This window comes from Aureobasidium subglaciale (assembly GCF_000721755.1).
Source record: "Aureobasidium subglaciale EXF-2481 unplaced genomic scaffold scaffold_21, whole genome shotgun sequence".
Taxonomy (NCBI): domain Eukaryota; kingdom Fungi; phylum Ascomycota; class Dothideomycetes; order Dothideales; family Saccotheciaceae; genus Aureobasidium; species Aureobasidium subglaciale.
In genome coordinates, this window is record NW_013566974.1 from 102,594 (window position 1) to 130,168 (window position 27,575).

The following is a 27,575-nucleotide window of genomic DNA, read 5'->3' on the forward strand; positions in this document are numbered from 1 at the left end:
ACAGGAGTTCATGCAACAATAAGCCGGAATCAAATGTAAAGTATGCTAGACGTACGGATCAGTGTATCACAAAAGAACAGATGTCAAAGATGGCGCTGAAATGTCGTCGATAGTGTTTACAATGCTTGTAAAGGGTGGCACCCTGGCTGTGTAAAAAGTGGCTGTAGTCACGTCATTGTTTGAGGTGCTAACATGGTAAGCAGAACAACAAAATGCATTGCCAGTAACCATGAGAGTAGCAGAGTATTAAGTAACATGATCTATGAGAACAATCATAACATTTATGATTATCCTTAAGCTCTTACTACCTACATGCATCCGTCAGCTCTTGGAGGCTCGCGGAGAAGTAAGTTTGGCTTGGCGCATTCGAAGCCGACGTCAATCTGGAGTTTCATGCGGACCACATTTTATCACGACCATTCACATCATCCAACATGCCTTTAGTTCAAAGCTCACAGGACTATCTGCCTTGTACGTACCAATGGGAATCCGCCGAATGACATGCGCTGACCAATGCGCCAGACATTGACGCGGTGCCGTCGGAGAACGAGCTTCAAGCGGCACGCGCTCTTATCCAAGCCGAACTTCCTCAAGACCACAAGATGACTCTTCACCCCTCAATACCAGAGCGCACACCTATCGAATTCAGCGACTTGGTCGAAGCCGAACACGAACGACTGTCCTCCGGGGCGGAGAAAGAAGCTGGAATCGACTTGTCGCGTTACGAAGCACAAGATGCGCCAGCCACAAACGACACGGAACAATGGCGCGCAACCCTTCAACAAGCATATGCCTCTTCGGAATACCTAGAGTCGCGCCAGGTCAATCTATCGTTGCTGGAAACATACGGCAAGAACGCCTGGCTGATCTCAAACGACCAACTCGAAGGCATTCTCCGCACTGCCGAGCGCGAAGTCTCACAAAGGAAGATCGAGCTGGAGGATATCGACAGGGCAAGAAGAGACGGTCAGAATGCCCGCAAGGGTGAGTTGGAAGCGCTGGAACAGCAGTGGAAGATTGGCGTGGGCCAGATGATCGAGGTTGAGGTCGCTGCCGAGAAGCTGCGTCTGGACATCCTGGACAAGAAGAGAGCCGGTGCAAGATGAAGACGTTGCAGACTGCCTCAACAACCACAAGCACTCCAACTCCAGCCCGCACTGCCCTCTGCGCTTGCTACTGCAACAATGCGCACGCCAGCCGCTGACCACGGCCCATGCCAACCAGGACACACACTTGCCTACCTCATCCATCTGTCTCATCGACATCTGCCCGAACCATGCTCGGTCAAGCCTCATGGCTGGTACCGAGTGTGCTCTGCATTTCTGCACTCATGCAGGCTCGACCGCTATGCACAAAGGGTAAGCGCGACCACGGCAAGCAATCCATCTGGCAATGCTATCACCAAGGCCGTCTACTCGCGTCTCGACAGAGTTTACATGATTCCCGCTGTCCTACTCTCTACATTAGCCTTGTCTTTTTCTTTCTTGCACGCAGTCTGCTCTTCCCCGTAGCGCTCCTCCTGTCCTCCAAACAAACCTCAGAGATATCTATCCATAAACCCTTGTCAAGCCCTTCCATTTCCACATAAATCCCTGCTGTTATCGATATGAAAGCTACGGTGTCGGTGATCAAGTTTGTATCCCGATTCACTCATGCTTGTCCGCCATTCTGTATCAAGCGTCACTTCTCAGCACACCCTGGCCGCCCGTTCCTTTTTGTCGTCTCCCGTTATGGACCCATCCCAAATCTGGTCCTTGAGAGATCGTTTCTGCAGTGACGGGCATCCACAACCCATCGGATTGATCATAAAGGAGCCTTTAACCAACACCATTTAGTAACACTTTATCAATACATCCCGGGCGGCGATCTCTGCGCCGGAGAGTTTGCATTTCCCAACAATGGACGATCCTCGCAGTCCCAGCAGCCGTGAGGCTGGATTTCGGCGCAGTCTACTCAACTATGAAGACATGTCGGCGCAGATGTCGGAGCAGAGATCGCAGGACATGTCAGAGCAGAGGGACGACTCTGGCTATCGCACTCTTACCCCTGAGCCTGCCGCCTTTCTCGCCGACCCAAACTCTCCTCATCTGGCCCCTAGCCCGCAACTTCATCCCAACATCACCAGTCGCGCTGGTGCTCGCAGTCGCAATCGTCGCCGTCTTAGCCATCTGTTTTCGCTTTCTCATCGGGGCCGCCAAACACCCACCTTTGATGATGACAGAAGACCCAAAATCTCCAGACCGATTGTCAATCAGGGGCAGATTGGTGTCCCGCACAATGGTCCTTATATCTACAATCATCCCAGCCGTCCTCGCCTTGATGTTGAGATACCCAGGAGCAGTTTTAGCGATTTGTGGGGTCAGCGCTATGGCCCAATTGGTGACGAGGGATACAACATTGACGGTCCCAGAAACACCCAGAGTGTCGACTTTGGACGTCTTGCCGGCTCCGAGGTTGTGAGAAACCATGCTACCAGGAGATACGGTGTAAGTCTTGGTGGTATTGCTGATTGGAATGTTGATGGTGGATACTTCGGTACTACTGTCAGTGATGATGGCGCGACGGACGCCTCTGAGCACAACGAGAGAAGCGAGGAAGGAGAGCACGATCGAGAACATAACACAGGCGTCGATGCATCCTACATCTCACCAAGCCGGCGTTCACTCGACTCTGTCGCTTCCTCGACTTCAGCCTCTCTGCCCTCGCCTTCTAACCTCCCTCCTCTACCCCCATCGACTCTCGTGCTAGAGCAAGAGCGCGTCCGTACCCCATCTCCCATCGACCGTGATCTGAACGAACGCTGGGTAACACCTCTCTCCTCCCTCTCCGTCTCATCACACACCACTAACACACACACAACAGATCCGTCACCCACTCCGTCAAAACCCACCAAACCAGCCTTTGCCCCGCGCACCACCATCCTCTCCAATCTCCTTCCCCTCCTCCCCCCAAACTCCTCGCCACTGGACATCACAAAACCGCGACTACCTCATGGATTTCCGTCCTTCTTGCGGTGTCGTCATCGCAGGCATCGGTGACATTGCACTGATCCAACCCTTCACCGTCAACGATCCTGGTGTGGGGATGGCAGATGTCATGACCGCCATACGCGAGAGTCTTGAAAACGGAGCAGAGGAAAGCGACAGTGACGACGAGGACTTTGAGATCTACGAGGATCCTCCTACTCCCCCTCCCCCTCCCGCTCACGCTCAACCCATGATCGCGAGAAGGTTTTCCAGTATGGGAGCTTCTGCTCATCAAAGTGCTCAACGCGCTCAGCGTGGCACCAACAGTAGCAAAGATCGTGAGAGCACCGGTTTCCGCTCTTTTTGCTGCGGTCTGTTTTCTCGTCGTCGCCCTCTGCACGATTTGACGGCGAGCAACAGTGACTATACCGCTCAAGCACGTACCCCCACTGCTGCTGGTATTGGCCATGACATCTCGAGTCCTGTTGCTCATACCACTATCCCCGAGGAAAGCGATGAAGAATCCCTCAATGATCAAGAGAACATTCCCCCTAGAGTTCTTCAGCCACCGCTTCAACGCGGTAATCAAGGCAGAAACATCCCTGTTCCTCCTAGATTCGTGCAGTCCTCAAACAACCATGGAGACAGAAGTGTGGGTGTTCCTCCTAGATTCGTCCAGTCCTCGAGCGAGACCAACAACCAAGTCGACGGCGTTACAGAGGATGATCAGGACATTCAGCCTTCGGTCGAGGACGACAATCAAGGAAGTGGAATGGGAGAGACTGAACAGGAAGATGGTGTTGGAAGAAGACACTCTGTGCGTCGTAGTTGGGTTACTGTCTCCAGATGGATGGACTAAGAGACTTGAAGTTACACGACAAACGCACATAGCTGGAAAAGAGAAGGTCATCAGTACAAGAGCGTAGATGGATCAAAGGAGAGTTGGTCCACATTGTTGATTGTATAGAGGTCTATGCATTCTGCGTCACAACGAGCTAGACCCCGGTGTCTACAATTGGCCAGTTGTCTTATGTTTTCCATAGAAGGACGACAGCCTAGTTTTTTGTTTCATTTTATCAAAGCAAGCCTCCTGTCTCCTTCTCCATGTCTGCAGCAACATCTCTATTCCTCGTCCTCCTCCATATCCGTATCCATATCCTCAGGACGTTCATGCTCCATACCATCCAGGGGATCAGTCTCCTGAGCCAAAAGTGGCGCTCTCTCACCCTCATTTCTGCGGAAATGGCTGGAGATACTGAGAGCCAGAACACTCAGTCCGTGCACAAAAGTGCTGCTCATGACGACGAAGCAGACAACGGGCCACAGCATCCCGACAGCTCTCTCACGATCACTGTAAGGTGGCTTAAAGCTAGGAGGCTGAGGTAGAGGCTCGCTAGTTCCAGTCTCGAGAGTGGCGCGAGCTTCAATGGCGAGGAAGACTGCACCGAGACCCATAGGGCCGAAATGTCCGCAAAAGAGTGCTTCGCGGAATGTGCGAATGTCCGGGTTGATCTTGTAACTTAAAAGCATGATGGGGATGCGTCGGAAAAGCAGGACCAAGACGGCAAAACCGAAGAGTCTCCAGGGCGTGACGTTGGGAGTGATGTCGCGAGCTCCAAAGGCCTCCCAGGGGATGATGGTACCGAGGTAGATGAACATGGCAGAGTTGAGCAGAAGGTCGGTCACATCTGGAAGATGAGCGTCCTTGATCTTCTTTCTAAACCAGCCGTCTCGAGCAAAACCATACCCAGCGCCGAAAGCGACAAGGAAATCATCCGAGCCCAGGATGCTGCCTACACCGACACTGAAGATCGCGAGCAATAGATAGAAGACGATCATACCGGCAGGGTCGACATATTTGCGGCTATCAGAGAAGCGCAAGAGCCTGTTGAAAACGGTGCCAATGACAAGACCGATAATGATGCCTAGAGTACACTGCCAGAGAATGGTAATGAGGAAATACTCCTTGACGGCCTCCTTGGGGGTAGCATGAATGAGTGCGTACAATCCGATGTAGAGGAACCTGTAATTGGGAGTAAGTACATATCTTCACTGTCTTGATGTTAGACCTACGGGAATGATATTCCATCGTTGCAACCGGATTCGGCAGCCAACATGTCCTTGATGCGTTTTGGTACCCTTCCGCTGAATTGACTGTTTGAGAGAATGGACGCCGACAGAACGGGATCGGTGGGTGTCAGACAGGCGGCGATAGTCAGGGCAGTGGCGATGTCTGTCTTGAACATCAAGGCGGCAAAAAGAGCACAGATAAACCAGCCAGCGGTCATGACGATTGCTGGAAGGACAGTCAGCATGATGTTTCTTGATGTATTGCATGGTTGGTCATGATTATCAATATAAGCAATTCTCTTCTGGAAGAACTGCCATGTTGAAGAAGCAGTTGGACCAGATGTTCCCCTGGATCTAGTCCAGAACCATCTCAAAAATGATGAAATCGAGATGAGTCTCTCAAGCTTCACACGATACTCGAAAGGCCACGCACTGCCATGGCTCTTTGTTGATGTTGATTTCAATCTGGAGAGGTCAAATGGACTTACTCAAAAGGATACCAACACTCTTCCAGTGCTTAGAGGCATAGAACTTGGGAAGACCAACACCAACAGTGAAGACCTGTACACCAAGAATAACGCGAGATATCTCTTGGATTTGAGTATCTCCCCATCCCCATCTCTCGCTGCTTTCATCGCCATTGCATCCTTGCTGAGAGCAGTAGTTTGGATTGAGCCAGCCAAGTAATCTTGGCCCCAGAAGAATACCAACCAGAAGTGCCAATGGTGGCTCCGACAGATGGAGTCGATTTCTGACAAAGGTAGCGAAAAGACAATAGACGATCAAAAAGGACGAGATTAGCAGGTATGAAAGATGGGGCGGCGTCGGTTCAAGCTGTTCCCAAACCATGGTGCCGAGTTAATGGAGATGGAGGGTAAGAGCCTCCAAATCGCGGTTTGTTGATCGGCCCGCGGATGTTGAATTGAAACGATGGGGCCGAAGGGTATCGACTTGGTGATGGGGTAAAGAGAAACACTTCCTAGAACGCCTTCCAGAACGCCTGCAGTTGACTGGGTTCAAGACAAGAACACTTTTGGGGAAATTGAATTAGATGAAGAGTTTGGAGCCTCAGGAAAGAGGAGCCTTCAACCTGGTGAGCGCATTCGGGGTAAGGTCCACAACGATGACGCTCGCAAAGACATTTAGAGTAGAGCCAAGCTTTGGCTGCGTTTTCCTATTGGGCCAAAACAGCCCATAAAGCACGGGCACTATTGGAGAGTTTACCTTCAAGCGGCCCTCGAGCGAAGCCATCTCGACCGCTTTTGGTGAGACACGGGGAACCAGAAGGAGTCTGACCTGTCACCTGTGGTCGAAATCATGACAGTTGCGGCTGCGACCGTTGCATGACCGAATGGAGGGCTTGGTAGATAAGCTGGGTCCGCCCATGTCTTGCGACACATTGGTTGCAAAAACTACTTGCATACGGCCACACGTAAGCTCTGCGTCTGATAGATCAATGCGCCTTTGATCCCTCGCTCAGGCGCCCTCTCGACTCTCCGACTCAGCCGACTCCGACCTGAAGACAGCTTGTTACGCATCGCCTCTCCGTCCGGAACATCAATCGCAAGACACAATGGTCCTCTGGAAACGAAGCATATACTCGGTCGTGACACCGCTACCTCCCACCGTGAGCCGGGAGACAGCCGTCGCGATGCTACACTCACACAGCGAGATGATCGAGCTGAACCCTTTGGTCATTCGCCACGAGAAATGCAAACCTCCTTCCACCGCACCAGCCGACGAGTTCCACGCAATTTGGTACGAGCTCACGGATCGCATCACATATCTTCCTGGCCTCAAAGGCCAAGTCAGTTACAAGGCCTGCTTCCACGATTTACCACGCGCTCTGCAAACTCATGTCTACGCTCCTGCTGGTCTCGAGATTAAAGAGAAATGGAGCATTGGCGGCAACGAACCTGGGGAAGAGCGCGAAGTCATTGAACTTGGACACGGCCATCTGGGCATACCTCGAGAAGGACTATATCTACGCGAAGATATTGACATGAGCTGCAACATCTTCCTCACGAGCTTTGTCAAGAAGACTCTGAACAAGGCCCACAATGTTCTCGTTCAGCGACTGGTCGTCAAGGCAGATCTGGCAGACGACAAGAAAGTCCGAGACAATTATCGTCGTGGTTCGGTTCTCACAGGAACCAGCACGGCCAGCGGTCTCACTACAGGAACCAGTGCGGCCAGCAACCTCACAGTCACCTCGCCACGCACATCTCTCATGCACAGTCGAAGCCGCGGGAGCATGGCAGATCCGGAAATCCGAAGTCCCAGCAGTATGAGCGACCATAGCTTTGCAGAAAGCACAACATCAGCACCAACGATACGTGGCGACAATGCTGGAAGTCAGCCACTGCAAAGTATCGCCGAGCTTGAGGCCAATGAGAAACTCTGCGATGCGAGAGGTGCGGTCTTCTCGAGTCAGCTTCAGCTTCCGCTAGCTTCCCCAGTCGAGATGCCTTGACTGACGCTCCATGACTGGGAAGCCAAGAGAGGGCCCCGATCTCCCTTTATCGTCTTGCGTAGGCTGATTTCTGCTTCTTGTGCGATTACTCTTCTTCTTTTTGTGAATATGGCTTACTATCCTTTACTTGCTCGATATCCCATGTTATGTATTTTCGTTTTGGATGGATACTTTCCCAATTAATCAAAGTCTTCGATTCAGCTCCTGGTGTCATGCCTACCATGGCCACAATCTATTTTAACCTGTAGTGATACGCAAATGACCTTGAGAAACAAGATATACGTCCCTCGGGAGATGGGACAATTCGGGGGAAGCGCAGGAGATAGACTTCGAAGGCGTGCAAAGCATTTATAAAGTAGCCCAAGACCGCGTCCCTTGCATCAGTATACTTCAGACTAATAGCTTCCACAGACTCTCACAAATCATCAAGTTAAAAACGACATTCCATATCGACATGAGAATTTGCCTATGCCATATCATGAACTTGCATTAGATTCTGAGGGAACGAAAAGCAAGATCAGATGGACATGACCTTTGCGCATGCTCGCACGTGGAACGGTACATGCTAAAACGTTTAGCCTCTCCACGTGCAAACTACTCTTCCTTGAATGTGACTCTCTCGCATCTAGTCTGTCACGATAGTCACGGGCGGTCTGGTCAACATGCGCCTGAATCCAGCATGCCATTTCTTTCCTCCGCTCTGGCATATATGCATACTACGATATTTGTTCCTTCAACTACGGCACAGACACACATACTCATCACTCGTGTCTGCTTCATACCACACCCACACATCCACCATGACGACCAACCCTGACCTCATCTTTGCTCTCGAAAGCATCACCTCTGCGTCCTTATCTGCTTCTACTACCACAGTAAGAACAACTGAACCTTCCTCGGTTGCGACAGCAAAGCCTTCGGTGCTGCGACCGAGAGATCCTCGCCACGGCTGCATCAACGGCACGAGAATCTCCACGTGCAGACTATGCGCCGGTCATGTGCTGAGAACGTAGGCAACACCCTTGTTTTTCCCAGACACTCGGTCCTCGCGGTCTATTTGACATGTGCTTGAGCAGATACTGATATGATGTAACAGTAAGATCCCCTGCCAGGGGTGCAAAGGTACCGGGTTCGTGGGAGCCAAATGCGGGGCTTGTGCTGTGGGAGCGGCCGTTGCTCTCAGAAGTCTGATAAAGGAGACTGCTGCTGAGTCTCTGGCGCAGGACGAGTCCAGAGCTAAGGAAATCGGGAAGGGGAAGACAGCGACGAAGGAGGAGTACAATGAGGAACGGAGATTGAGAGAAGCATGAATGAAGCGTGGATCTCGGAGAAAAGGAGAAGTCAAGGGGAAGTTCACACAAGCAGATTCTCGCATCAGACAATGGGAATGGGAGAACGGTCAGGAAGAATCAATGGCTCGGGACAGGAATTGTGACATTGGGGGAAACCAAAGGATAAAGGACAAGAGGACTTGAGATAGCAGGCAGAGCAAGCTAAGAACAGCGTTGATGACGATCAACTCGATACTTGACCCGGCAACTCATGCGTATTGAGAGCAAGAACGATATGTCTGTTGTGTGCTGAACCGTAAGGATGGGTTTGCAGCGAGTGGTGATTCAAGTGCTGGTGTTGGAACTGCGAGCCGACGCTTCGTGAGGGTGCCTTCCTTCAGCAGCTTGCGCAAGTTTTGGTTTGGAAAGAACAACGGCGTGTCCGGGTGTTCTTCGCCAACGGTGTGACTATCACATAGGAATGATTCCACTCTCCGCCATGATCAGTCAAGATCGGATAACTGAACATGTAAAGGTCCAGATTATCGAGATGATGGTTGGTTGGCTTGGCGGGACCGGGGACGCTAGTTTCTGGACATGCAGCACACGGTTGAAGTTCGGCACGGATTTTCGACGCACCAAGCAAGCGTCTGGTCGTCCTTTGCATCAATTTTACTGAACGGATCTTCGTAGCCGCCAGTCAATCGCCCACGTCTCACTCCGTCAGGTCAGCAACCACTCTGCAGCGAAAGCGCGCGACGAAACAGGACACCCAGATTAACAATTGAGCTGCAGCGATCCTCCATAAGTCAACATGGCCGAGCAACTTGTTCTTCGCGGCACCCTCGAGGGCCACTCCGGCTGGGTCACCAGCCTGGCTACCTCGCTTGAGAAGTGAGCACCATTCGCAGGAAAGAGAGTTATACAGAGAGGCAGAGATGCTGATTGCCTCGTGTTCAGCCCCAACATGCTCCTGTCGGCATCGCGCGACAAGACCCTGATCATCTGGAACTTGACCCGCGACGAGACCTCATACGGCTACCCCAAGCGCAGCCTTCACGGTCACTCGCACATTGTCTCCGACTGTGTATGATAAGATCCGCCGTCGTTAAGCAGTTCGAACAAGCCCTCTGACCTACAAACAGGTCATCTCCTCCGACGGTGCCTACGCCCTGTCCTCGTCCTGGGACAAGACCCTCCGCCTGTGGGAGCTTTCCACCGGTCAGACCACCCGCCGCTTTGTCGGCCACACCAACGACGTTCTGTCCGTCTCCTTCTCGGCCGACAACCGCCAGATCGTTTCCGCTTCGCGTGACCGCACCATCAAGCTGTGGAACACCCTCGGTGACTGCAAGTACACCATCACCGACAAGGGCCACACCGACTGGGTCTCCTGCGTCCGCTTCTCGCCCAACCCCCAGAACCCCGTCATCGTCTCCGCTGGCTGGGACAAGCTCGTCAAGGTTCGTTGCAGCTCCCTCCCCACATCGCACTTCTCCCTTCGACATGATGTATTGCATAATTGTATTTGCTACTTCAGAGCGGCCATCTACCGCCATGAGACAACTATTCACCCATTTGCCCTGATCCTTCGCATAACACAGACTTCACAACGACTAGCAACCGATTGATGAACAATGCGCTGACAATTCTTCGAATCACAGGTTTGGGAGCTCGCCACTTGCCGCATCCAGACTGACCACATCGGTCACACCGGCTACATCAACACCGTCACCATCTCCCCCGACGGTTCCCTCTGCGCCTCCGGTGGCAAGGACGGTACCACCATGCTCTGGGACCTGAACGAGAGCAAGCACCTCTACTCGCTCAACGCCGGTGACGAGATCCACGCCCTTGTCTTCTCTCCCAACCGCTACTGGCTGTGCGCCGCCACCGCCTCGAGCATCATCATCTTCGATCTCGAGAAGAAGAGCAAGGTTGACGAGCTCAAGCCCGAGTACGTCGAGGTTGGCAAGAAGAGCAGAGAGCCCGAGTGTGTCTCGCTCGCCTGGTCCGCCGACGGTCAGACCCTCTTCGCCGGTTACACCGACAACAAGATCCGCGCCTGGGGCGTCATGTCGAGAGCTTAAATGCTTTTTTGATGTAACAAACTATCCAAAGGGGAGGAGAAGCAGGAGATGTTGACTGAAAAGTTCCCATGTTGCTGTTTTGCGAGCTTACCATTTTCCAACGTGGCTATATCTTATCACGAGAACACCTTTTGCACCCGACGAGAAACACAAAGAAGAGACTTGTCGAGGCGACGCTGGAGTGGCGAGGGACGAATGGAGTCGGTTCGACGGAGTGCAGGGTATAATCGGCGTTTCGTCCAACCAAAGAAAAAAGACTCGTTTCGTAGGTTTTTTTCATGCCAAAAAGATAAAGGTTCAAAATGTCTTTGCCAAAATGAGTTGATGGTGTGGTTGAGCAAGTGCTTGATGTATGTTCTGTGTATAAGGTCGAGGGTCCACAATGCGTGGTCTATCTCTGCTTTTCTCATGGTCTTTCGCCACTCGTCTTACTGTCTTGACAGACCTTCGTCCTCTCTCTCCTTCCCTCTCTTTTTCTTTATAGATGAATGGTCTTTACTCGCCCTCTTGGCATCGCTCGCTTCCTCGTATCTTCTCAACACAGCCCTCATACTGTTCCCTCCCACCACCAACTCTCTACAGCACACGCTTCACCCTCCCCTCCAAAGCCCTCTCCAACTCGCCCTTCAACTTCCCAGCAAACCCGCTATCCAAAAACGCGCAACCCAACTCCTGACTAGTATACCAACTCGCCCTATCCAAGTTCCCCGACCCCAGAATCACCAACTCCTCATCTACAATCGTGCACTTGAAATGACTTTGTCGAGGTTCTCTGTCTCCTTGCTTTCTAGGTTCAAAGTATCCGATAGAAAGCTTTCCTGGTCGGCGCGTACCGGCTTCGAGATCGGAAGAGGAGGGTGAAAGCAGGGTGTTGTAGCGTGAGACAAGACGGGAAATGCAGCGGGATGTTGTGGTGCCGGCGGTTACTAGTTGTTCTAATATCATGAGGCGTTCGCTGGTGATGATGTGGATGTCGATGCCGCGTTGGAGGGTGTGTAGGATAGCTGTGAGTACTGGGGGACTCGTGAGGTTTGGGGTTTGGATATATACATTTCTTTCCGCAGCAGCAAGACTGCGGAGGAAGAATGTATTCAGAGGTGTCGGAGGCGGCGGTGAGTAATCTTGCCATGGAAATGTAAAGCCAGGGTTTCTGTTATGTGGGCTAGGCAGGAATATCGTGGTGACGTTCGCTAGGGCCAGTGCTGTATGCGAGAGCAAGCTTCCCGGTTGTGATTGCGGTATCCTGGTGACATCAATCCCCTGCTCCAGATCCGTAGTCATGGTGAGAAGTTCATCCCTATCCTCCTGCTGTGCCCAAAACTCCCTCCAAAAGTCCACAAAGCAAGATACGACACTTCCTGACAACACAACAGCGCCCTCGAACCAGTCTTCCCAGGAAACGTTACAACTAGGCAATACCGCAATCTTCCTGTCTATGATGATGAATTTCGGATGCATGACTGAAAATGGCAAGAGAAAGATACTCTTGACCACCATATCCAGACCTTGCAATTCTTCTGGTGCTGGTAGTTGAAGAGCACTCTGCCATGATTCGGGCTCATACACCTTTCCCGCCAAACTCTGCGGATGTAACAGTTTTTGTAAAATTCCCGATGATGAGAAGCATATCCTTACTCTAATTTCCTTGTCCCGAGCAACTGCCTTTTCCGACAAGATTTTCAGCACCTCATTGATAAGTTTCTGACTCGCAGAAGTGGCCCAAAAACAAGTAACCAGCACCACTTCTTCATTCGCAGATTCTAGTAACGGGATCAAAGATTTGAGGATAGACTCGCCGGTGCCGAGATGGAGGGAGTGGAGGTTGGAAGTTGTGATTAGAGTTTTAGACGGAGAGTTGAGGTAGTAGTTTGGTCGCGTGGTTATACTTTTGTTGTAGCCAGCCTTCAGATCGCTGAGCCATGGTTGGAGGAGTGTTGTGTTGTGTTTTGAAGAAACCATTTTTGGTGATTTTGATGGATGTCGTTGTACATGGATGGTGGTCATGTTGTTGGCGATAGTTGGCAGGCGTGGTCGCTTGAGACTAGTCTCGATTGGGCACTATATGTCTGTGTACACGCATTTGCGCATCGAATATCACAAGCTGAGAAACCTGTTCACAACTTCATGTTCTGAGGTCAACATCAAAATTTAGCACTTTGTCTTGATCATGTCTCGGGGACTTATCGTCAATGCATCATCGAGTCCAGCGATGGGTCTTGTCTCGGAGCAGACGTCGAATTCAAGTGAAGGATAATGACCCAAGCTACTCGGACAGTTAGACTGCCATGATACTATGTGATACATTGACTCATTCGAATCAGATACATCCGACTCCTGTGTGGCTATCACAGCCCTCAGTTTGTGCAGTAAAAAAGACATTGAAAATCGAGCCAGGGTTATGCAACAAGCCAAAAGTCTTGGCATTATTGTCGCCTTAGGCAACGTCCAAAGCGAAGAGACACGGAATAGACGCGAGCCCTCTGTGGGCGAAATGCTGTTACGCTTGCAGCTCTCTCAAGGCACAAACGTATCTGAATTGGAGCAACGGGACCGAGATACCTGGACTTCAGATCTTAAAAGTAGGAGATGACTTTGCTTCGCTACAGCTCCCCGTCGTTCTACCCTGATCATCGAGAAAGGCTCAGAGTGACAGCATTGACCACACGGGGAGGAGCAAGGAAGTAGTATGGCTCAATCAAGTAGTCACTTGGGCAGTGAAGGCCAGGTGCCTTGTGATATGCTGTCTCGTTGTTATCGGTCCCACGGCAACGTTCCAAGAGCACGCTCCAATAAATATGCTGACGTTGAGTACCGCAAATATGGATAGAGATGCTAGTGCTCCCGATCTTTGGCGGATCTTGGTCCGGTGACCGTCCTCAATATGCAGTACCCTGACTCAATGTGATAATGTGAGAATACAAAATTGGCAAGCATCACGTCAGTACGTATCCGGGTGTCAATGGAAGAGAAGCCAAGCATCCACGTGGTGCCGGGAGTCCCCAGAAGGATGTGCTTGCGAAAGGAGTAACTTCGGACGGCTCGAGTTGCAAGTTGTCTGTGGGATGGAACACGTCGCACAATACGAGTGGTTGGTAGAGTTTGAACGGCGGCAAGACTCCAGGTGTTTCGCGGCGTACAAATGGGGCACTCGGAGCGGATTTCAACGCTGCCGAGGGCATATGACGAGGATTGTGACACGTCTGATGAGGAGCCACACACAGATTTGTGAGAGATGTGGATTCGAAGAGCGGTCGCGAGATGAAGTTGTATTCGCAAAGACAGGACCAGTGTTTCAGAGGGACGGTTCAATGTCTATCCCAAGGTAGTCGTACCTGCATACGTGTTGGTTTGGCATGTTGAATCGGCAGGCTCGCTAGCAAAAGCAAAAAGATCACATCGACCAAGACCCTGAAGGAGGGCGCGCATGACGACGGCGGATCCGCGAGGCTGCGGTCGTATCGCCGTTGTCAACAAGTGAGCAAGGCTGCAAGTCACAGACGAGGCATCTTGTAGGCGTGCGCACGTTTCTCTTCTTCTAGCTTCCTCGTTGATTATCAAGACGGATTCCTGCCAAATCAAGGTTTGGTCATTACGTGCCAGGGCCTTATCCTTGATCGATAGCTCCTTGGACAAAAGAAAGCCCACCACCATGTCGGCTCGTGCCCACTCTCCTCCCACATCGACCTTCAGTTCGCAATCAGACACGGCGCCTATCAATCCTCAGCCAGTCTCGGCCCAAACTCCCACGACAGCTTCATCAGCAAAAGCCAGCAAGAGACGATTGTTTGGTCTTGGGAAGAAAAAGGACAAGTCCTCCGACACTGCTGCCATTGACGCGACTACCGACGCGCCCTTGTCCGAGTCCAGCCCTACACCAGCAGACATGAACCCTCTCACCACATCACCCTCTCCGCCCAGTCGCTTTGTCGCAGCTTCACCGACGCGTCTGCCCTTTGCTCTGGCTTCGAGTCAATCCACTTCGACCCTGGCCTCGTCGCAGATCTTCGAGCGCAATGTACAAGAGTCGTCTATACCCAGCGAGATGTCGCCCGCCATTCCGGCACACATCCAGACCGAGGACCACATCCCTGCCGTGCTCGAGGCCTCTTCCCTCGCCATCACAGACAGCCACCTGAATCCGGATCAAGTCGAGATTGTTACCCACACGGCGCATCAACCTGCTTCCGAGAAGGTCGCAGAGGGCACAGCTAGCGCTCTTCATCTGGACGCACAGCTTCCTGTCTCACCACAGGACTCACAACACGAGAGCTTCCACTCGGTCAGCTCTCACCAGCAGGACTTCGACGACGCTGCCTCCAACTATGGCGCCCTAGATCCTGCCGATGTGCGCAGACTGAGTTTCATCTCTTTCGCCGATGTGGTCCAGGCGGAACAGGCAGAGTCGAAGGACTCGTTACATCACACTCCCATGTCAGCAAGCACCTTCAGTCACGCCCACGCTCACTCTCCTCCGCTACCTCGCTCACCATCACCTACGCGTTCGCCATTATCTTCGCAATACTCGCAAGAAGTGACGACTCCACCGATCGGGAGCAATCCAACATCAATCAAAGGCTTCGACATGAGCCCAGTGCGAAGCCCAATCGGCGGTCCTCACAACCATCAACACGGAGAGCTCACCATTGAGACTATGCGCCAGGCTTTGCGCAAGACGGCCAGTGGAGACTTTACAGCATCAAAGATAGCACCCTATCCAGCAAGCTCTGTTGGTCTCGAAGATAGTGGTCCGGAAAGACATGGCTTTAAATCATCAGTCAGACACAATTACGATTAACACGAAACGGTTTACACTCCGACACACCCCGCGCGCTGACCTTCTTCCTCTTTTCAAGTCTCCTTGTTTCTCTCTATTCATGAATAATTCCAGGCTTGTTTCCTCTCGCTCTGATCTATCCATCTCTTCCCTCTGTTTGGTCTACCAAGGTGTGCGATGTGCGGTATGCTTATGACGATACTTCTACTACCTGAAGCATAATCTCAAATGTTAATGCTCTGAAACGTGACAGGCAAAACGAAGCGTCTACCCGCTCTTGTGATGTTTATATGGATTGTATATGAATAGCATGCCAGGATGACAGGATGATGTGAGATTGAGCATGTCAAGAGAGATTGGTTGGCTGCCTGCAAAGGATGACTGCGAGGAAGATGCACGGCGGCACTGTACCTGAAACACGGCAGAGCAGTACCTACCGTACCTTGAGCAAGATGTCCAGTAAGAAGACCCGCAGATGGAGGCGGTGGAAGCATGTCAGAGGATTCCTGGTCTTGGAGATAGATTGTTTCTTGCTGAGAATGTTTCGCGGATAGGTTTGCCTGGAGGACTTGAAACGTCGCTCGCCTCGTTGCAGTGAGTTGGTCGAGCGAGCACCGACGGCGTCTGGACCGTTTTTGCCCAGACTGACCAATCAAAAAGCGGGACAGGACAAGATTGGAAAGTTGCGGCTTCGATGCAACAAGGGCAATATAGGGAATGGAATTAAGTAGCGGGGCCCTTTCTATCAGGCGGCCATAGCATTAGTTGCATCTTATTCGGGCATTCAAAGTCATGTGCCGGCTTGAACGAAGCAGCGGTCAACAAGCATTGAGGCATTAGAGCAGGTCTGGGGAGAGGCAACGTTTCGCAGCAAAAGGCAGTTTACGGTCTTCATAGCGAGTAGGCTTGAGTGCAGCGCCGTTGGCTTTCTGCGCCCATCGAGCACCAGCGCCAGCACAGCAAGCACCGCTACGACGACGCATCCTATCTCCCATCCTATTCTCCGTCAAGCAAAGCCCTCGACCACAGCATCAATTCCTGCCAACGCATTCTCCATCGGCGAAAGTAAACTTGTGCATGCAGTCTTCCCTCCACCCTCGGCCCCCATACACGTATATACCTGGACACCCGCTCCGCACAGCAGGCATCGCGGCCCTATGTCTGCTGTAGCGCGTCGCCTCGCCCAATCGACCATTTCCCCCTCGCCCTCCAGGCACCGCTTCTGACGCCGCCGATTGCTTCTCCCTCCGCCAGTTGCGCGGGGAGCGAATAGCAAGCCTGAGGCCATCGACGACTCGGAAAAAGCATGAGGGCTCACATGGAACCCGCGCCTCGCCAGAAATGGGCCGAGCAGTCGAGCCGCCGTCGAAAGCAGCCCAGTCTGTACGACGAGTACCTGAACCAGGAACGCTCCGCCATGTCACAACCCCAGCCCGTGACACAGAGCATCATACAGACAACGAGTGAAGTGCGCGAACAGCACTTCCCAGGGCCTCGTCCCGTCCGTAGCGACAACACCATCCGTACCGTCACTCCCGACTCGGTTGTAGAAGAGACGACGATAAACATGGAGGGACACGTGCTGGGTTCATCTCCTAGAACGAGCCTAAAGAGAGATCGTGATAGTCCTCGATCTCTATTACTCGGCCGTAGCGAGTCGACCGACAACGCGCGCAATCGCTTGCAATACACCTCCACCTCGGCCAACCGCCGTAACCGTACAAGGACGCTGGATGAGAGCGCCTCACGCGATGTGTCTCCTGGTACTGCGCTTCAACCTGGCAGCCGTCTACGCCATGGCTCATTCCACCTTTCCGGCAGTGAGAGTGTGTCTACACAGCTCGCCTCCACCTCGTCCTTCGACCCTTCGCAGTCCACATCGTCGTCTACCTCCAGACGCCCCCGATCTCCAATGTCGGATGCGGCCAGTGTCTCTGGTGCCTTGCCCAACTCTAGCGCTAGGCGGATCTTGCATCTTATGAAGACCTTGTGTGGCCGCATGTCAGGTACGCTTTGGTTCCGTCGTGGTACTACAGCGACGTGGCTCCAGTCATACTGTTATATCCAGGAGGACACGGGCAGTCTGCTCTGTGAGGCCGACGTCAACTCTCCTCACCAACGCACCCTCATACCCGATCTACGTGGCTGTCAAGTCCGCACCGCCATGGATGAAGATACCCAGATGCCCTATCTTGACATCTCGGTACCAAACTCGACCTTGCAGCTGCATATTCGCCTGAAAGATCGTAAAGACTTCGACTCTTGGTTCGCTGCTCTCCTCTGTTGGCAGCCAATTCGTCCCAGAGGTCTGAACAACAAGATGACCAAACCGCAATCTCCTGTCGTACAAGGCATCACCTTGACTGACAGCAGGCGCAACTCGGAGATGTCTCTGACACTAAAAGAGGCTCCCATCATCAAGGTCGGTCCCATGATTTATTGGGACAGTAACATCTCATATACGAACGCCGGAACACCAAGATCACTGAAACCTTCACCCTCGCGTTTCCAGAGCTACGGCTCGCATTGGTGGAGGCGCGTGTCCTGCACTTTGCGTGAGAACGGCGAGCTCAAACTATACGCAGAGTCTGGCTCGACCCTTCTTTCAGTCGTTCAACTATCCCAACTATCTCGAAGCGCCGTTCAAAGACTGGATCCTTCTGTTTTGGACAACGACTTTTGCATAGCCATATATCCTCAGTACACATCTGGAGCCACTGTCACGACTGCTATCCGACCGATATATTTATCCATGGAAACTCGTATCCTCTATGAAGTCTGGTTTGTTCTGCTCAGAGCTTTCACAATACCTCAGCTCTATGGACCCAAACCCAACGGTCATCCAGATGAGTCTGCTATTATTCCAGACACTCCCTCATCTACCGCTTTCGATAACATGATGGCCAATGAGAAGATCGAAATGTTTCGCATGGAACGTGCTCTGTCAATTCGTGTCATAGAGGCCAAGCTGCCTCACGCTCCTTTGAGTTCGCTGGCCGAGTTTAACCATCACCACTCGAATCGCCATAATAACAATAACAACAACAATGCTGCGAACAAGCCAGAGCTCTCTGACGGGTACTATGTCGAGATTCATCTCGACGGTGAAACCCGAGGCAAGACACAAATTAAACATGAGTCAATGGCGCCCTTCTGGCGCGAGGAGTTTGACTACTTAGATCTGCCCGCCGTCCTTACCTCAGCCTCTGTCCTTTTGAAGCGTCGCCCACCCGATCTTTCGAGCCCTCGCGAACAACACGAACTTCGTCTTGTACATGAAGCTTACGGTCTGCTTGATCCCTCGCACACGACTGGTGGCTCTGCCGGATTTATGCCTGTACAAAACGATCAGCAGCTCGGCAAGGTCGAAATCTATCTTGAGGAATTGGAAGCGAGCAAGGAAGTTGAGAAGTGGTGGCCCGTCATGAATCAGCATGGTGAGAACGTTGGCGAGATTTTGATCAAGGCTCGTGCCGAAGAAAATGTTATTCTCATGGCAAAGGATTACAAGCCGTTGAACGATCTGTTGCACAACTTCTCGAACGAGCTCACATTACAGGTCGCTCAGATGATTCCTACAGAGCTGAGACGGCTGTCAGATCTGCTGTTGAACATCTTCCAAGTATCTGGTCAGGTCACTGAGTGGATCATGGCTCTGGTTGAGGAAGAGATTGACGGTGTACACAAAGAGACTCCAGTATCTCGCATGAGGTACACCCGTCGCATGGCAAACAGCAACAATGAATCAGACGCAAATGTTACTGCTGCAAGCGAGAGAGAATTGATGGTTCGCGATATGAACAAGAACGCAACACTTGAAGCGAACTTGCTCTTCCGAGGAAACACACTCCTCACCAAGTCTCTGGACTCTCACATGCGTAGAGTGGGCAAAGAATATCTCCTCGACTGCCTTGGACCCATCATCAGAGACATCAACGAGAAGGACCCCGATTGTGAAGTCGACCCTAATCGTGTAGCCAATCAGCATGACTTAAAGAAGAATTGGGACAGACTCATAAACTGCACCAAATCAGTCTGGAACACAATCAAAGTTAGTGCCAGGAACGCGCCTTCGGAATTGAGAGTCATCTTCAGACACATCAGAGCTTGTGCCGAGGACAGGTACGGCGACTTTTTGAGAAGCGTCAGCTACAGCAGTGTCTCTGGTTTCCTGTTTTTGCGCTTCTTCTGCCCAGCAGTGCTCAATCCCAAGCTCTTCGGCCTTCTGAAGGACGATCCAAAGCCTCGCGCACGACGAACATTCACTTTGATCGCCAAGTCTCTACAAGGTCTTGCCAATATGGCCTCGTTCGGCAGCAAAGAACATTGGATGGAACCGATGAATGTCTTCCTCACTGATCATAGGGAGGCTTTCAAGACTTTCATTAACGACATTTGTTCGATCTCTGCTCCCGATGGCATGATCAATCAGAAGCCTCCTTCATACTCGACTCCTTTGGCCATCCAATCACGATTGCCTATGACTAGTCGTGAAGGTTTCCCCAGTTTACCTTATCTCATTGACCAGAGTCGCGAGATCGCAAGCTTGGTCGAGCTCTGGCTGCACGGCACGACAAACGGCAGCGAAGCAGAGTTGCTAGCAGCTCAAATTGGCAAGGAAGATGGCGACCTGTTGACATTCCACAGGCTGTGCCGAACACTCGATGCTCAAACCAAGGAGTGTCTATCTCGTGCCGAGCGCGCTGAGCGCCCTAACTCTGCGCTTAGCTTCCGCTGGGAAGAGCTTATAGATCAGTTGCAAAGCACGTCGCTCCTTGAGAATGGTGCCCGAATCGATGACGCGCTGAATGTACCGACGCGCGACTCCTTCGACGATGTCACAAACCAAGCCTCTCAACTCGATTCTGCGAGAGGTCGTGGGTTCAGCGTAGGAGGTGTCGGACTCGGCCGCTTCAACACTGATACAGAAGGCCCTCCTCCACCGTCTTGGGAAGAAGATCGTGATGGAGGGGCACAGACAGCAGCTGTAAGCATCCTGAGTCATGACAACGGTCGTCATTTCGAGAAGGGCAGTTTCGAGATGATGCGACCGGGGACATCAACCGCATCAGTCTCGGCTTCAGGTTCTTACAGCAACAATATTGGGGCGGCATTCATGCGCGAGGGTAGCGCACCGCTCCCTCGTGACCCCACCTCTGCAAGTCTCAATCTGCATTTCCCACAGCGAGACCGCGAGCGCAAGTCAAGGGAACGCGAACGCGATGGCAGTGCCAATGGTAGTGTCGTTAGCAGCGAGACTGACACAACGACCGCACTACCTAGCCTTGCACGCGAAAAGGAAAGACGAGAGCGCGAGAAAGAGAAGAAAGAAAAGGCCAAGCGCGAAGAGAGAGAACGACGACTTAAGGACTTTATACCCGGCCTCACAGGTCTACGACGAAAGAACGAGCAGAAGGACAAGGATAAAGACAAGGATTGATGGAAGAAGGCCTTTTGAATTGACGAGAGGGCAAAAAGCATTATTCACATACCGGCGGGGNGGNTATTCTTTCTTTGCGTTTGCGAGATTTCCTCAACACGATATGCCTGGGTAGAGCGGCATGACAGGATATGGCGTGGTCTTTTGTATTTTTTTCTTTCTCTCATTGAGTCTTGATTGTTAGAGCATGCATTGATGTAGCATTTTGGCACGTTTGTAACGAGCAATGTTCATATGGTTTTGAGCCTTGACGATCAGCATCCTCTTGTGCGACCAAGACTGTTACTGACCCTGTCCTTGATTCGAATGCTGATGGAGCAACGGAGATAATCTGCGGGGTCCAAGAGCTTCCCCCGGATGTGTTGTCGATGACGTGAGTGAGCTATTTGCTTACACAATCTTTGAGCGACCGCGTTGTACCACTCTACTCTCCCATCCAGATGTTCCTCCGCAGTCCAATTCTTCGTCTCGCATCTACTCCTCGTCAATTCGTTCGAATTATACCAGAAGCAATCACAAAGCCCGTCTCCAATATCATGTCTTCCGACGCACCCGAGCCTACTGGTCTTACTGCCAACAAGGGTCTTGAGCTCTTGACCTTCGGCACACCTAATGGCGTATGTTGAGTCAACACGACAGAGCGAAACGTACTAACGAGTGGCTGTAGCACAAGATTACCATCTTCCTTGAAGAGCTAAAGGAAGCTTATGGCAAGGACTACGTCTACCAGAGTGTCAACATTATGAAGAACACACAGAAGGAGCCTTGGTACACCAAGTTGGGCCCCAATGGCCGCATTCCCGTTCTTGTCGACCATGACAAGGGTGGCCTTGCGATCCAGGAGGGTGCCGGTGAGTCCAAAGATCGATCATGGCAATCACGAAAAGACAATAGCAAGCTGACTCGATTTGTTTGTTCCCAGCCATCCTCGCATACCTGGCTAGACACTACGGTAAGTATTTCCCGCCCGATCCACGGGATACAAGGTTGGACTCATATATTGACCTGCATAATATAGACACCGAGAACAAGTTCTCCTTCAAGGAAGACCCTCAGCTGTCGTATCAAGAGCAATGGGTCGCTTGGCAGCACGGCGGTCTGGGACCCATGCAAGGTCAAGCCAACCACTTCTTCAGACTGGCAAAGGAAAGAATCCCATACCCGACTCAGGTACGCAAAATAAGCTTCCGGACATCCCTCCTCTTTCCTCCATCAAGGTTCCGCTCCTGCATACTGACCGCCTTTTGTGCCGTATAGCGCTACGTAGGTGAGACGGAACGTCTCTTTGGTATCCTGGACACTCAGCTCAAGTCCAACTCGTACCTCGTCGGCAACAAGTACTCGATTGCAGACATTGCAAACTACAGCTGGGTCAACCTAGCCTATTTCTCGGGTGTCGACCTCAGCAAGTTCCCGAACCTGGAGAAGTGGTGGAAGTCGATCAACGATCGCCCGGCAGTCCAAAAGGGTCAGGCTATCCCCGGTCCTTCGCCCTATACCAACGACAACTTCAACCAAAAGCTCAAGGACGACAAGGAATTTGCCGAGAAGAACGCCGAGCTGGAGAGACTCAGAGATGAGGCCAAGAAGCAGTACGACTACAAGTACTCAAGCCCTTAGACAAATGTTTCGCACTGGAAGGTGACACAGCTTAAAGGGCGTGAGGAGGAGAGATGGCGAACCTGTAACAGTAGCTTATAGCAGCACCAGTCTCTTGTGTCAAGACATGATCTCAAACACCGACAGAAGCATCGTATCTCTTTGCCCTATCTCATAATCTTCCCAGGGTGACTCCCTTGTTCCCGTCTTCCCGGCCGTAAAACGCGCGATTCGGTGGCTTAGCAGTCAACAAGATGGCTAGCTGCACCTATGTCATGCAGACCAAAGAAAGTCACGAGCGAGAAAATCACCGGTGAAAAAACATCTCACAGATAACGATAACAACATCCAAGACGCAAGACACTTGGAGATAGCAAGGTATTGAGGTCATACGTACCACCCCCAAATGAACGGCTGTGCAAATCACATTTGCAATCTGTTAAAACGTCCTGTCTGTCGCGATCGCAAACGGTGTTCTTTGTATGTGACTAGCAACACGAAAAGAGATCATCAAAAAGGTGGGATGAAACAAATTCAACGGATAAAAGGGAGAGACAGACAGACTCGAGGACCCTGCATGCCTTGCTCGAGTCTTGATCTGCATGCATGTCTCTTCTGCCTTTCTCCGCAATCACGAATCTTTCTGCGCAAATCACGGCACACGAAGCAAGAAAGTGTCATGCAGAGAGACACCCACACTCACCGCTGCAAAGCAAATCATCTTTGCCAATCTGTTATACTTTTCATCAATGATAAGCGAAGCGAGACAGAGAGAGAAAAAACTCGTAATCTGCAAGCCAACAATGAAAAGAGGCTTGCGTAAAGAAAGTCGTCAAGATCGGAGTGAAGAGGGCTTTTTAAAAGCATCACGAACTGCGGACATGTACGAATTAGGAGCAAGAAGATGGCGGTTTGCGTTGATGGGCAGGAGATCATCAGAGAGGCAAGACGTATGCGTGAACGTTTTCTTGCGAATCGGTGTCTTGCACACCACCATGGCCATCCTATGGCATCTCTTGGTCATTTTTCACAGCAGGGCATACTAGTCATGTGGGATGTGCGACGGGCTTTGCTGAAGAGGGTGTGCAGGCCGCTGTTCAGGCACCGGTGTGTTTGCTTCTGGACAGCAACAGAGCCAGTCGAATCAACATTTTCGAGAAACTTCTTGGGCCTGTCATTCGTCCTATCTTGTACCATGGGTTTCTTCGCGGTCCGATCCCTTGTTTTCCAGACCATAAAGGGCAAATGGGAGATTTCGAGGCGTGCTCTACTGGAGGGCCTAATTTATCAAAGTAGCTGCTGGCGTTGGCGCTGGCGCTGGACTGTCTTTCGTTTCCGGGCCTTTCTCTCTTCTCCGCAATCTTCCAGTCTTAGTCCTGCTCGTCAATTCATGCTTTCCCTGTATTCCGTAGTTGCAGCTTTGCCTATTCATGCATGTAATCTTTTTACCTTTTGTGCTTCGCCATAAATGATGATCATTATGAATCAAGCTTGACGCGGCGGGGCAGATACACGAGGAGCCAAGAGTCAGAGGGCGCGTTGTCGCGCACGGCATGACTCTCCCTTCCCTTTTCACCCACATCTGACCTTGAGCAGCTCGCAAGCCGACGCATCAGAAGGAGAAATGGGATGGGCCGTGTCCCCTTTTCCATATCGCGACCAGTTATTCCCCAACGTCCGGGCGCCATCATGTGCCGGCTAGACGCTTGGTCTAGGAGGCGGTCCTTGGACTGATCTACTCTGCCCTTTCGCGTGAGCGGTGAAGGGGAGAGCCGTTATGCCTATTTCCAGGCCCATTTCCTAGATGACCGTTTCAGTCGATGACTGGTAAGTCATTCATATATGCTATCCGGCCCATGGCGGTTGCCCCTCCTCCCACGCTCTGGCTTTCTCATCTATCGTATATTCCCATTTTATATTAACCAAGTTCCCGCAAGATCCTCGAGTCTTGTCTATCTTTGTCATAGGCTACGTCGTTCGCGGGAGTCCTGATCTTTTAGGAGTTTTTCCTTTTGTGACTCTTCTGTCTGCTTGAACAAGTCTGTCATTTCAGTCACAGCACAGCCCAGTCATCCTCCTACCCTCTGCTGCCTACACTACTACTGCATACCTTGAAACGTCTACAACACCCTATTCCAAACACCGCCTCACATCTACGCTGCCTGGTGGTTGCTGCCTACATTCCACCTTGATGTCCACCTCTTCAGCAGCACAAAAGCAATTCCGCCGTACAACATGGCCAAACATACAATCAATCACAACCAATATGTCGAAGAGCGATAGGAAAAGCCCGTCACCGCCGGCAACAGACGACATAGACCAAGATCCGTTCTCACACTTCCTATCACCCGTGCTAGACGAAGACGATCCATTTGACGAACTCGACTACAATGCCGGCATCGACTCTCCCTTTGAAGAAGAGGTCGAGCAAAAACGAACAAACTTCCGTGTCAGGTTGGAGGAGAAATGGGGAAACTTCCTAGCATCACGTCGCTCGCCGTCACCGCCGAAGTCACAACAGGCACCGCCTAGGACACCGCCATCAGAAGATCAGCTTCCTGAACTCATCATCGATGACCTCGAGGGCTTTGGCTCGCCATCGTCTTCACCGCCGGCCCGCCATCCTTCCCTCACAATACTCAGAGACACTATTCAAGAAGAGGATGAGGAAGTTGATGGCTGGGAAGCAGATCGCCGACGCAGTCGTATACTCCGCCGCAAGAACAACTTCCACCTCGACGAAATGGATAGACCGGTTACAGCACCATCACCACGCGCTCACCGTCCAAAACTTCAACGACCTAGATACAAGAGATTCAGGACGTTGAGTGGAAGACCTCACTCCTTTGTCGCACCCAGTCCGCATCTGTGGACTGTGAGCGAACATGATGAGATATTGGAACAACTTAGAAATGAAATGAGAGGAAGACGATCTAGTCGATGATCTTGCCTTCCCACAAACAAAGCACGCCCCTTTCCTACTATCACGATGGATGGCACTCATGATGAAGATTGCAAACGAAACGATTCTGGATGATGCGAATGTCTCTTTTCGTCACGATCTCATGCTATCTCTCGTCCTTCTCGACCTCTCTCGGATCTTTACACAGCATTTTGGAGTTTTGTTTCTGGGTTTTGTTTCGCATTGTCTCCGCTCACTTCTGTCATGGTGTTTCTCATTTCCTAGCAACTCTCGTTTTTATACCCTCTGCACTGATTTTATGATTTATGGCGACTTGGACGGATACGATCTCTGCATGCGATATGGATCTCTCGATTTTTTGTATACATGGGTTCTCGGTGAAATGGCACAAGGAGGGAGGAAGTCTACAAAATATATCAATTCTATGATGGAGCTCACGCTCCTTTTCCCTTTGGAAACACGACTCGCCTCTCGTTGCCGTTTCTCTGTGTCGTGAATGTGGATGTGGTTGGTGTTGTCTCTCTTGTGATGTATCAGTATGGCATGTGATTGATAGTCTAGTGAACCTACGAAAGTCCCTCGCGGCATGTATACAAGTCACTCTTCGCCTTGCCTTGATGCATAGCCAATCATCTTCTTACTCACCTGCACCCGCGACTCTAAAAGTCGAAACAGGTCACCTAATGACTCGAATAATGAGTCAAGTGGAAATCAATGGTTCAAGGCCTCCCCTGTTCGGCGCTCGCTTGTCAGCCATCGCATATCACGGCAGTAGATCCTCCAGATCATGGAAACACGCTTTGACACCTCCCATCCTTGCAATTCTTCCATGGTCCTCTCAAGCGTCTTTTTTTTTTTTTACTGGTTTACATGCTTTGACAATACGGCTGGAAAGAATGGCACGCCTGAACCATACCAGAACCCCGATGCCGTGCCCTAGCGAACAAAAAAGATGCTTAGAAGGGATTTCTCTCATCACCAGGGTCCTCTGCCTCATCACCATGACTTTCCATAGTACTATCAAGGTGCCGGCTTGGCTGCAATGCATAAGAAAAGTGCTAGATTAGGCAATTTGTTTTGTTTACTTCTGTTTTACCCCTCACTCTCATCCCCCGCATTTCCCTCGTTGACGAAGGGGGGAGCGACGTGTCTCAGATTGCGTTTAAACTTTCACAACGGTGCTTCCTCTTTCTCCCACTTCTTACTGTTGTGAAACTCTGTCTCTGTTCGTGTTTGGCTTTTGGGAAGGAAAGCAAAAGTGGGTGGTTGTTTCAGCATTTTCATCTCGCACGTAAGGGCTTTTTAGTCGCGTTTGCAAAACACGCATCCCCTCACGCCAAGCAGCAAGACGGCAATGAAAGGAGTTTTGACCTCTCAACGTCAATACATGCATAATTCGAGGGCAAAAAAGAGACACCGGTATAGCAGCGATGGCGAATGCGACGAGAGCGGAGCGTAAGAAAACCGGGGTAGAAGAAGAGCGGTGTAAAACGTATATTCGATGGCGTGGGTTCAGATAACACAGACCAATCATGCCATGGCGTGTTTTGTTGTATAGGAGAGATGTATTTCTGGACGCGCACGTTTTGGCGTAAGAGTCGTGGTTTGCTCGGTATGATGTCAATATGAGTCTTTCATGGATCGAGCTTGCGGAGATAACAGTGATCAGTCATGAGCAAGGCTGTGGTATACGAGAGGCCGAAATAAAGCCTGTGGTATACGAACCTTGAGGAGATGAGATAATGAGTACAAGGGTTCTTGACATGTATACAGGTGAGTTGCAGTATCTCAAAGTCTCACGCTAAGAACGAGCTGTCATCGAGAGTGCAGTGTAACCGCTGGATCAAAGACGTGAAGTACCATACTAGCGAAGCAGCCACCAGGTTTTGCCATGATTGGTTCTCCTCTCTCGCCAGACGAGTCGGCCTTGTAGTGTTGCGCGTTCAGGAGTCGACATGTTTGAAGATGA

At 51.4% G+C, this 27,575-nt stretch overlaps 14 protein-coding genes across 14 annotated transcripts; 11 read left to right on the forward strand and 3 right to left on the reverse strand.

The window, feature by feature from the left end:
• Window positions 1-434: 434 nt before the first annotated feature.
• On the forward strand, window positions 435-1,106 carry AUEXF2481DRAFT_7557 (uncharacterized protein; the record flags this gene model as incomplete). The annotated part of the gene is made up of 2 exons (XM_013485465.1): window positions 435-471; window positions 523-1,106. 2 exons carry the CDS (start codon window positions 435-437, stop codon window positions 1,104-1,106), a joined length of 621 nt encoding a protein of 206 aa, XP_013340919.1.
• On the forward strand, window positions 1,039-1,743 carry AUEXF2481DRAFT_420126 (uncharacterized protein). Its single transcript, XM_013485596.1, has one exon. The coding sequence runs from the start codon at window positions 1,214-1,216 to the stop codon at window positions 1,586-1,588; it is 375 nt and encodes a 124-aa protein (XP_013341050.1). The 5' UTR covers window positions 1,039-1,213; the 3' UTR covers window positions 1,589-1,743.
• AUEXF2481DRAFT_420118 (uncharacterized protein) lies at window positions 1,503-3,957 on the forward strand. Its single transcript, XM_013485597.1, has 2 exons — window positions 1,503-2,804; window positions 2,863-3,957. Exons 1-2 carry the CDS (start codon window positions 1,899-1,901, stop codon window positions 3,823-3,825), a joined length of 1,869 nt encoding a protein of 622 aa, XP_013341051.1. The 5' UTR covers window positions 1,503-1,898; the 3' UTR covers window positions 3,826-3,957.
• AUEXF2481DRAFT_42918 (uncharacterized protein) lies at window positions 3,670-6,100 on the reverse strand. Its single transcript, XM_013485519.1, has 3 exons — window positions 5,525-6,100; window positions 5,040-5,262; window positions 3,670-4,989 (listed from the first exon to the last, which is right to left on the reverse strand). Exons 1-3 carry the CDS (start codon window positions 5,883-5,885, stop codon window positions 4,089-4,091), a joined length of 1,485 nt encoding a protein of 494 aa, XP_013340973.1. The 5' UTR covers window positions 5,886-6,100; the 3' UTR covers window positions 3,670-4,088.
• Window positions 6,101-6,277: 177 nt separating this feature from the next.
• AUEXF2481DRAFT_42919 (uncharacterized protein) lies at window positions 6,278-7,950 on the forward strand. Its single transcript, XM_013485520.1, has one exon. It carries the CDS (start codon window positions 6,610-6,612, stop codon window positions 7,507-7,509), a length of 900 nt encoding a protein of 299 aa, XP_013340974.1. The 5' UTR covers window positions 6,278-6,609; the 3' UTR covers window positions 7,510-7,950.
• Window positions 7,951-7,979: 29 nt separating this feature from the next.
• Window positions 7,980-9,037, forward strand: AUEXF2481DRAFT_91211 (uncharacterized protein). The gene is made up of 2 exons (XM_013485584.1): window positions 7,980-8,518; window positions 8,606-9,037. Exons 1-2 carry the CDS (start codon window positions 8,172-8,174, stop codon window positions 8,817-8,819), a joined length of 561 nt encoding a protein of 186 aa, XP_013341038.1. The 5' UTR covers window positions 7,980-8,171; the 3' UTR covers window positions 8,820-9,037.
• Window positions 9,038-9,335: 298 nt separating this feature from the next.
• On the forward strand, window positions 9,336-10,928 carry AUEXF2481DRAFT_420204 (uncharacterized protein). The gene is made up of 5 exons (XM_013485598.1): window positions 9,336-9,507; window positions 9,576-9,674; window positions 9,741-9,867; window positions 9,926-10,243; window positions 10,445-10,928. The coding sequence occupies exons 2-5, from the start codon at window positions 9,595-9,597 to the stop codon at window positions 10,868-10,870; spliced, it is 951 nt and encodes a 316-aa protein (XP_013341052.1). The 5' UTR covers window positions 9,336-9,507; window positions 9,576-9,594; the 3' UTR covers window positions 10,871-10,928.
• A 126-nt stretch (window positions 10,929-11,054) lies between these two features.
• On the reverse strand, window positions 11,055-12,854 carry AUEXF2481DRAFT_42923 (uncharacterized protein). The gene has a single exon (XM_013485521.1). The coding sequence runs from the start codon at window positions 12,827-12,829 to the stop codon at window positions 11,447-11,449; it is 1,383 nt and encodes a 460-aa protein (XP_013340975.1). The 5' UTR covers window positions 12,830-12,854; the 3' UTR covers window positions 11,055-11,446.
• A 1,665-nt stretch (window positions 12,855-14,519) lies between these two features.
• AUEXF2481DRAFT_7563 (uncharacterized protein) lies at window positions 14,520-15,665 on the forward strand (the record flags this gene model as incomplete). The annotated part of the gene is made up of 1 exon (XM_013485466.1): window positions 14,520-15,665. The coding sequence occupies one exon, from the start codon at window positions 14,520-14,522 to the stop codon at window positions 15,663-15,665; it is 1,146 nt and encodes a 381-aa protein (XP_013340920.1).
• A 1,891-nt stretch (window positions 15,666-17,556) lies between these two features.
• Window positions 17,557-21,084, forward strand: AUEXF2481DRAFT_47876 (uncharacterized protein; the record flags this gene model as incomplete). Its single annotated transcript, XM_013485551.1, has 2 exons — window positions 17,557-20,631; window positions 20,674-21,084. 2 exons carry the CDS (start codon window positions 17,557-17,559, stop codon window positions 21,082-21,084), a joined length of 3,486 nt encoding a protein of 1,161 aa, XP_013341005.1.
• Window positions 21,085-21,620: 536 nt separating this feature from the next.
• On the forward strand, window positions 21,621-22,704 carry AUEXF2481DRAFT_7565 (uncharacterized protein; the record flags this gene model as incomplete). Its single annotated transcript, XM_013485467.1, has 5 exons — window positions 21,621-21,701; window positions 21,752-21,935; window positions 22,007-22,036; window positions 22,103-22,254; window positions 22,342-22,704. 5 exons carry the CDS (start codon window positions 21,621-21,623, stop codon window positions 22,702-22,704), a joined length of 810 nt encoding a protein of 269 aa, XP_013340921.1.
• A 735-nt stretch (window positions 22,705-23,439) lies between these two features.
• On the forward strand, window positions 23,440-24,458 carry AUEXF2481DRAFT_420738 (uncharacterized protein). The gene has a single exon (XM_013485599.1). The coding sequence runs from the start codon at window positions 23,588-23,590 to the stop codon at window positions 24,149-24,151; it is 564 nt and encodes a 187-aa protein (XP_013341053.1). The 5' UTR covers window positions 23,440-23,587; the 3' UTR covers window positions 24,152-24,458.
• A 491-nt stretch (window positions 24,459-24,949) lies between these two features.
• On the forward strand, window positions 24,950-25,627 carry AUEXF2481DRAFT_7566 (uncharacterized protein; the record flags this gene model as incomplete). The annotated part of the gene is made up of 1 exon (XM_013485468.1): window positions 24,950-25,627. One exon carries the CDS (start codon window positions 24,950-24,952, stop codon window positions 25,625-25,627), a length of 678 nt encoding a protein of 225 aa, XP_013340922.1.
• Window positions 25,628-26,740: 1,113 nt separating this feature from the next.
• Window positions 26,741-27,510, reverse strand: AUEXF2481DRAFT_420805 (uncharacterized protein). The gene is made up of 2 exons (XM_013485600.1): window positions 27,332-27,510; window positions 26,741-27,214 (listed from the first exon to the last, which is right to left on the reverse strand). The coding sequence occupies exons 1-2, from the start codon at window positions 27,369-27,371 to the stop codon at window positions 26,808-26,810; spliced, it is 447 nt and encodes a 148-aa protein (XP_013341054.1). The 5' UTR covers window positions 27,372-27,510; the 3' UTR covers window positions 26,741-26,807.
• Window positions 27,511-27,575: the final 65 nt, after the last annotated feature.

Bases quoted from the DNA above. Each gene is read 5' to 3' on its own strand.
- AUEXF2481DRAFT_420126 (XM_013485596.1), top strand. From the start codon at position 1,214: ATGCCAACCAGGACACACACTTGCCTACCTCATCCATCTGTCTCATCG.
- AUEXF2481DRAFT_420118 (XM_013485597.1), top strand. From the start codon at position 1,899: ATGGACGATCCTCGCAGTCCCAGCAGCCGTGAGGCTGGATTTCGGCGC. The intron at 2,805-2,862 runs GTAACACCTCTC...CACACACAACAG, and splicing joins GTGATCTGAACGAACGCTGG to ATCCGTCACCCACTCCGTCA.
- AUEXF2481DRAFT_42918 (XM_013485519.1), bottom strand. From the start codon at position 5,885: ATGGTTTGGGAACAGCTTGAACCGACGCCGCCCCATCTTTCATACCTG. The intron at 5,263-5,524 runs GTAAGTCCATTT...CTGTCCTTCCAG, and splicing joins GAGTGTTGGTATCCTTTTGA to CAATCGTCATGACCGCTGGC. The intron at 4,990-5,039 runs GTAGGTCTAACA...TCCCAATTACAG, and splicing joins AACGATGGAATATCATTCCC to GTTCCTCTACATCGGATTGT.
- AUEXF2481DRAFT_42919 (XM_013485520.1), top strand. From the start codon at position 6,610: ATGGTCCTCTGGAAACGAAGCATATACTCGGTCGTGACACCGCTACCT.
- AUEXF2481DRAFT_91211 (XM_013485584.1), top strand. From the start codon at position 8,172: ATGCGCCTGAATCCAGCATGCCATTTCTTTCCTCCGCTCTGGCATATA. The intron at 8,519-8,605 runs GTAGGCAACACC...ATGATGTAACAG, and splicing joins GCCGGTCATGTGCTGAGAAC to TAAGATCCCCTGCCAGGGGT.
- AUEXF2481DRAFT_420204 (XM_013485598.1), top strand. From the start codon at position 9,595: ATGGCCGAGCAACTTGTTCTTCGCGGCACCCTCGAGGGCCACTCCGGC. The intron at 9,868-9,925 runs GTATGATAAGAT...ACCTACAAACAG, and splicing joins CGCACATTGTCTCCGACTGT to GTCATCTCCTCCGACGGTGC. The intron at 10,244-10,444 runs GTTCGTTGCAGC...TTCGAATCACAG, and splicing joins GCTGGGACAAGCTCGTCAAG to GTTTGGGAGCTCGCCACTTG.
- AUEXF2481DRAFT_42923 (XM_013485521.1), bottom strand. From the start codon at position 12,829: ATGGTTTCTTCAAAACACAACACAACACTCCTCCAACCATGGCTCAGC.
- AUEXF2481DRAFT_420738 (XM_013485599.1), top strand. From the start codon at position 23,588: ATGGCGGTTTGCGTTGATGGGCAGGAGATCATCAGAGAGGCAAGACGT.
- AUEXF2481DRAFT_420805 (XM_013485600.1), bottom strand. From the start codon at position 27,371: ATGTCAAGAACCCTTGTACTCATTATCTCATCTCCTCAAG. The intron at 27,215-27,331 runs GTTCGTATACCA...CATCATACCGAG, and splicing joins CATTATCTCATCTCCTCAAG to CAAACCACGACTCTTACGCC.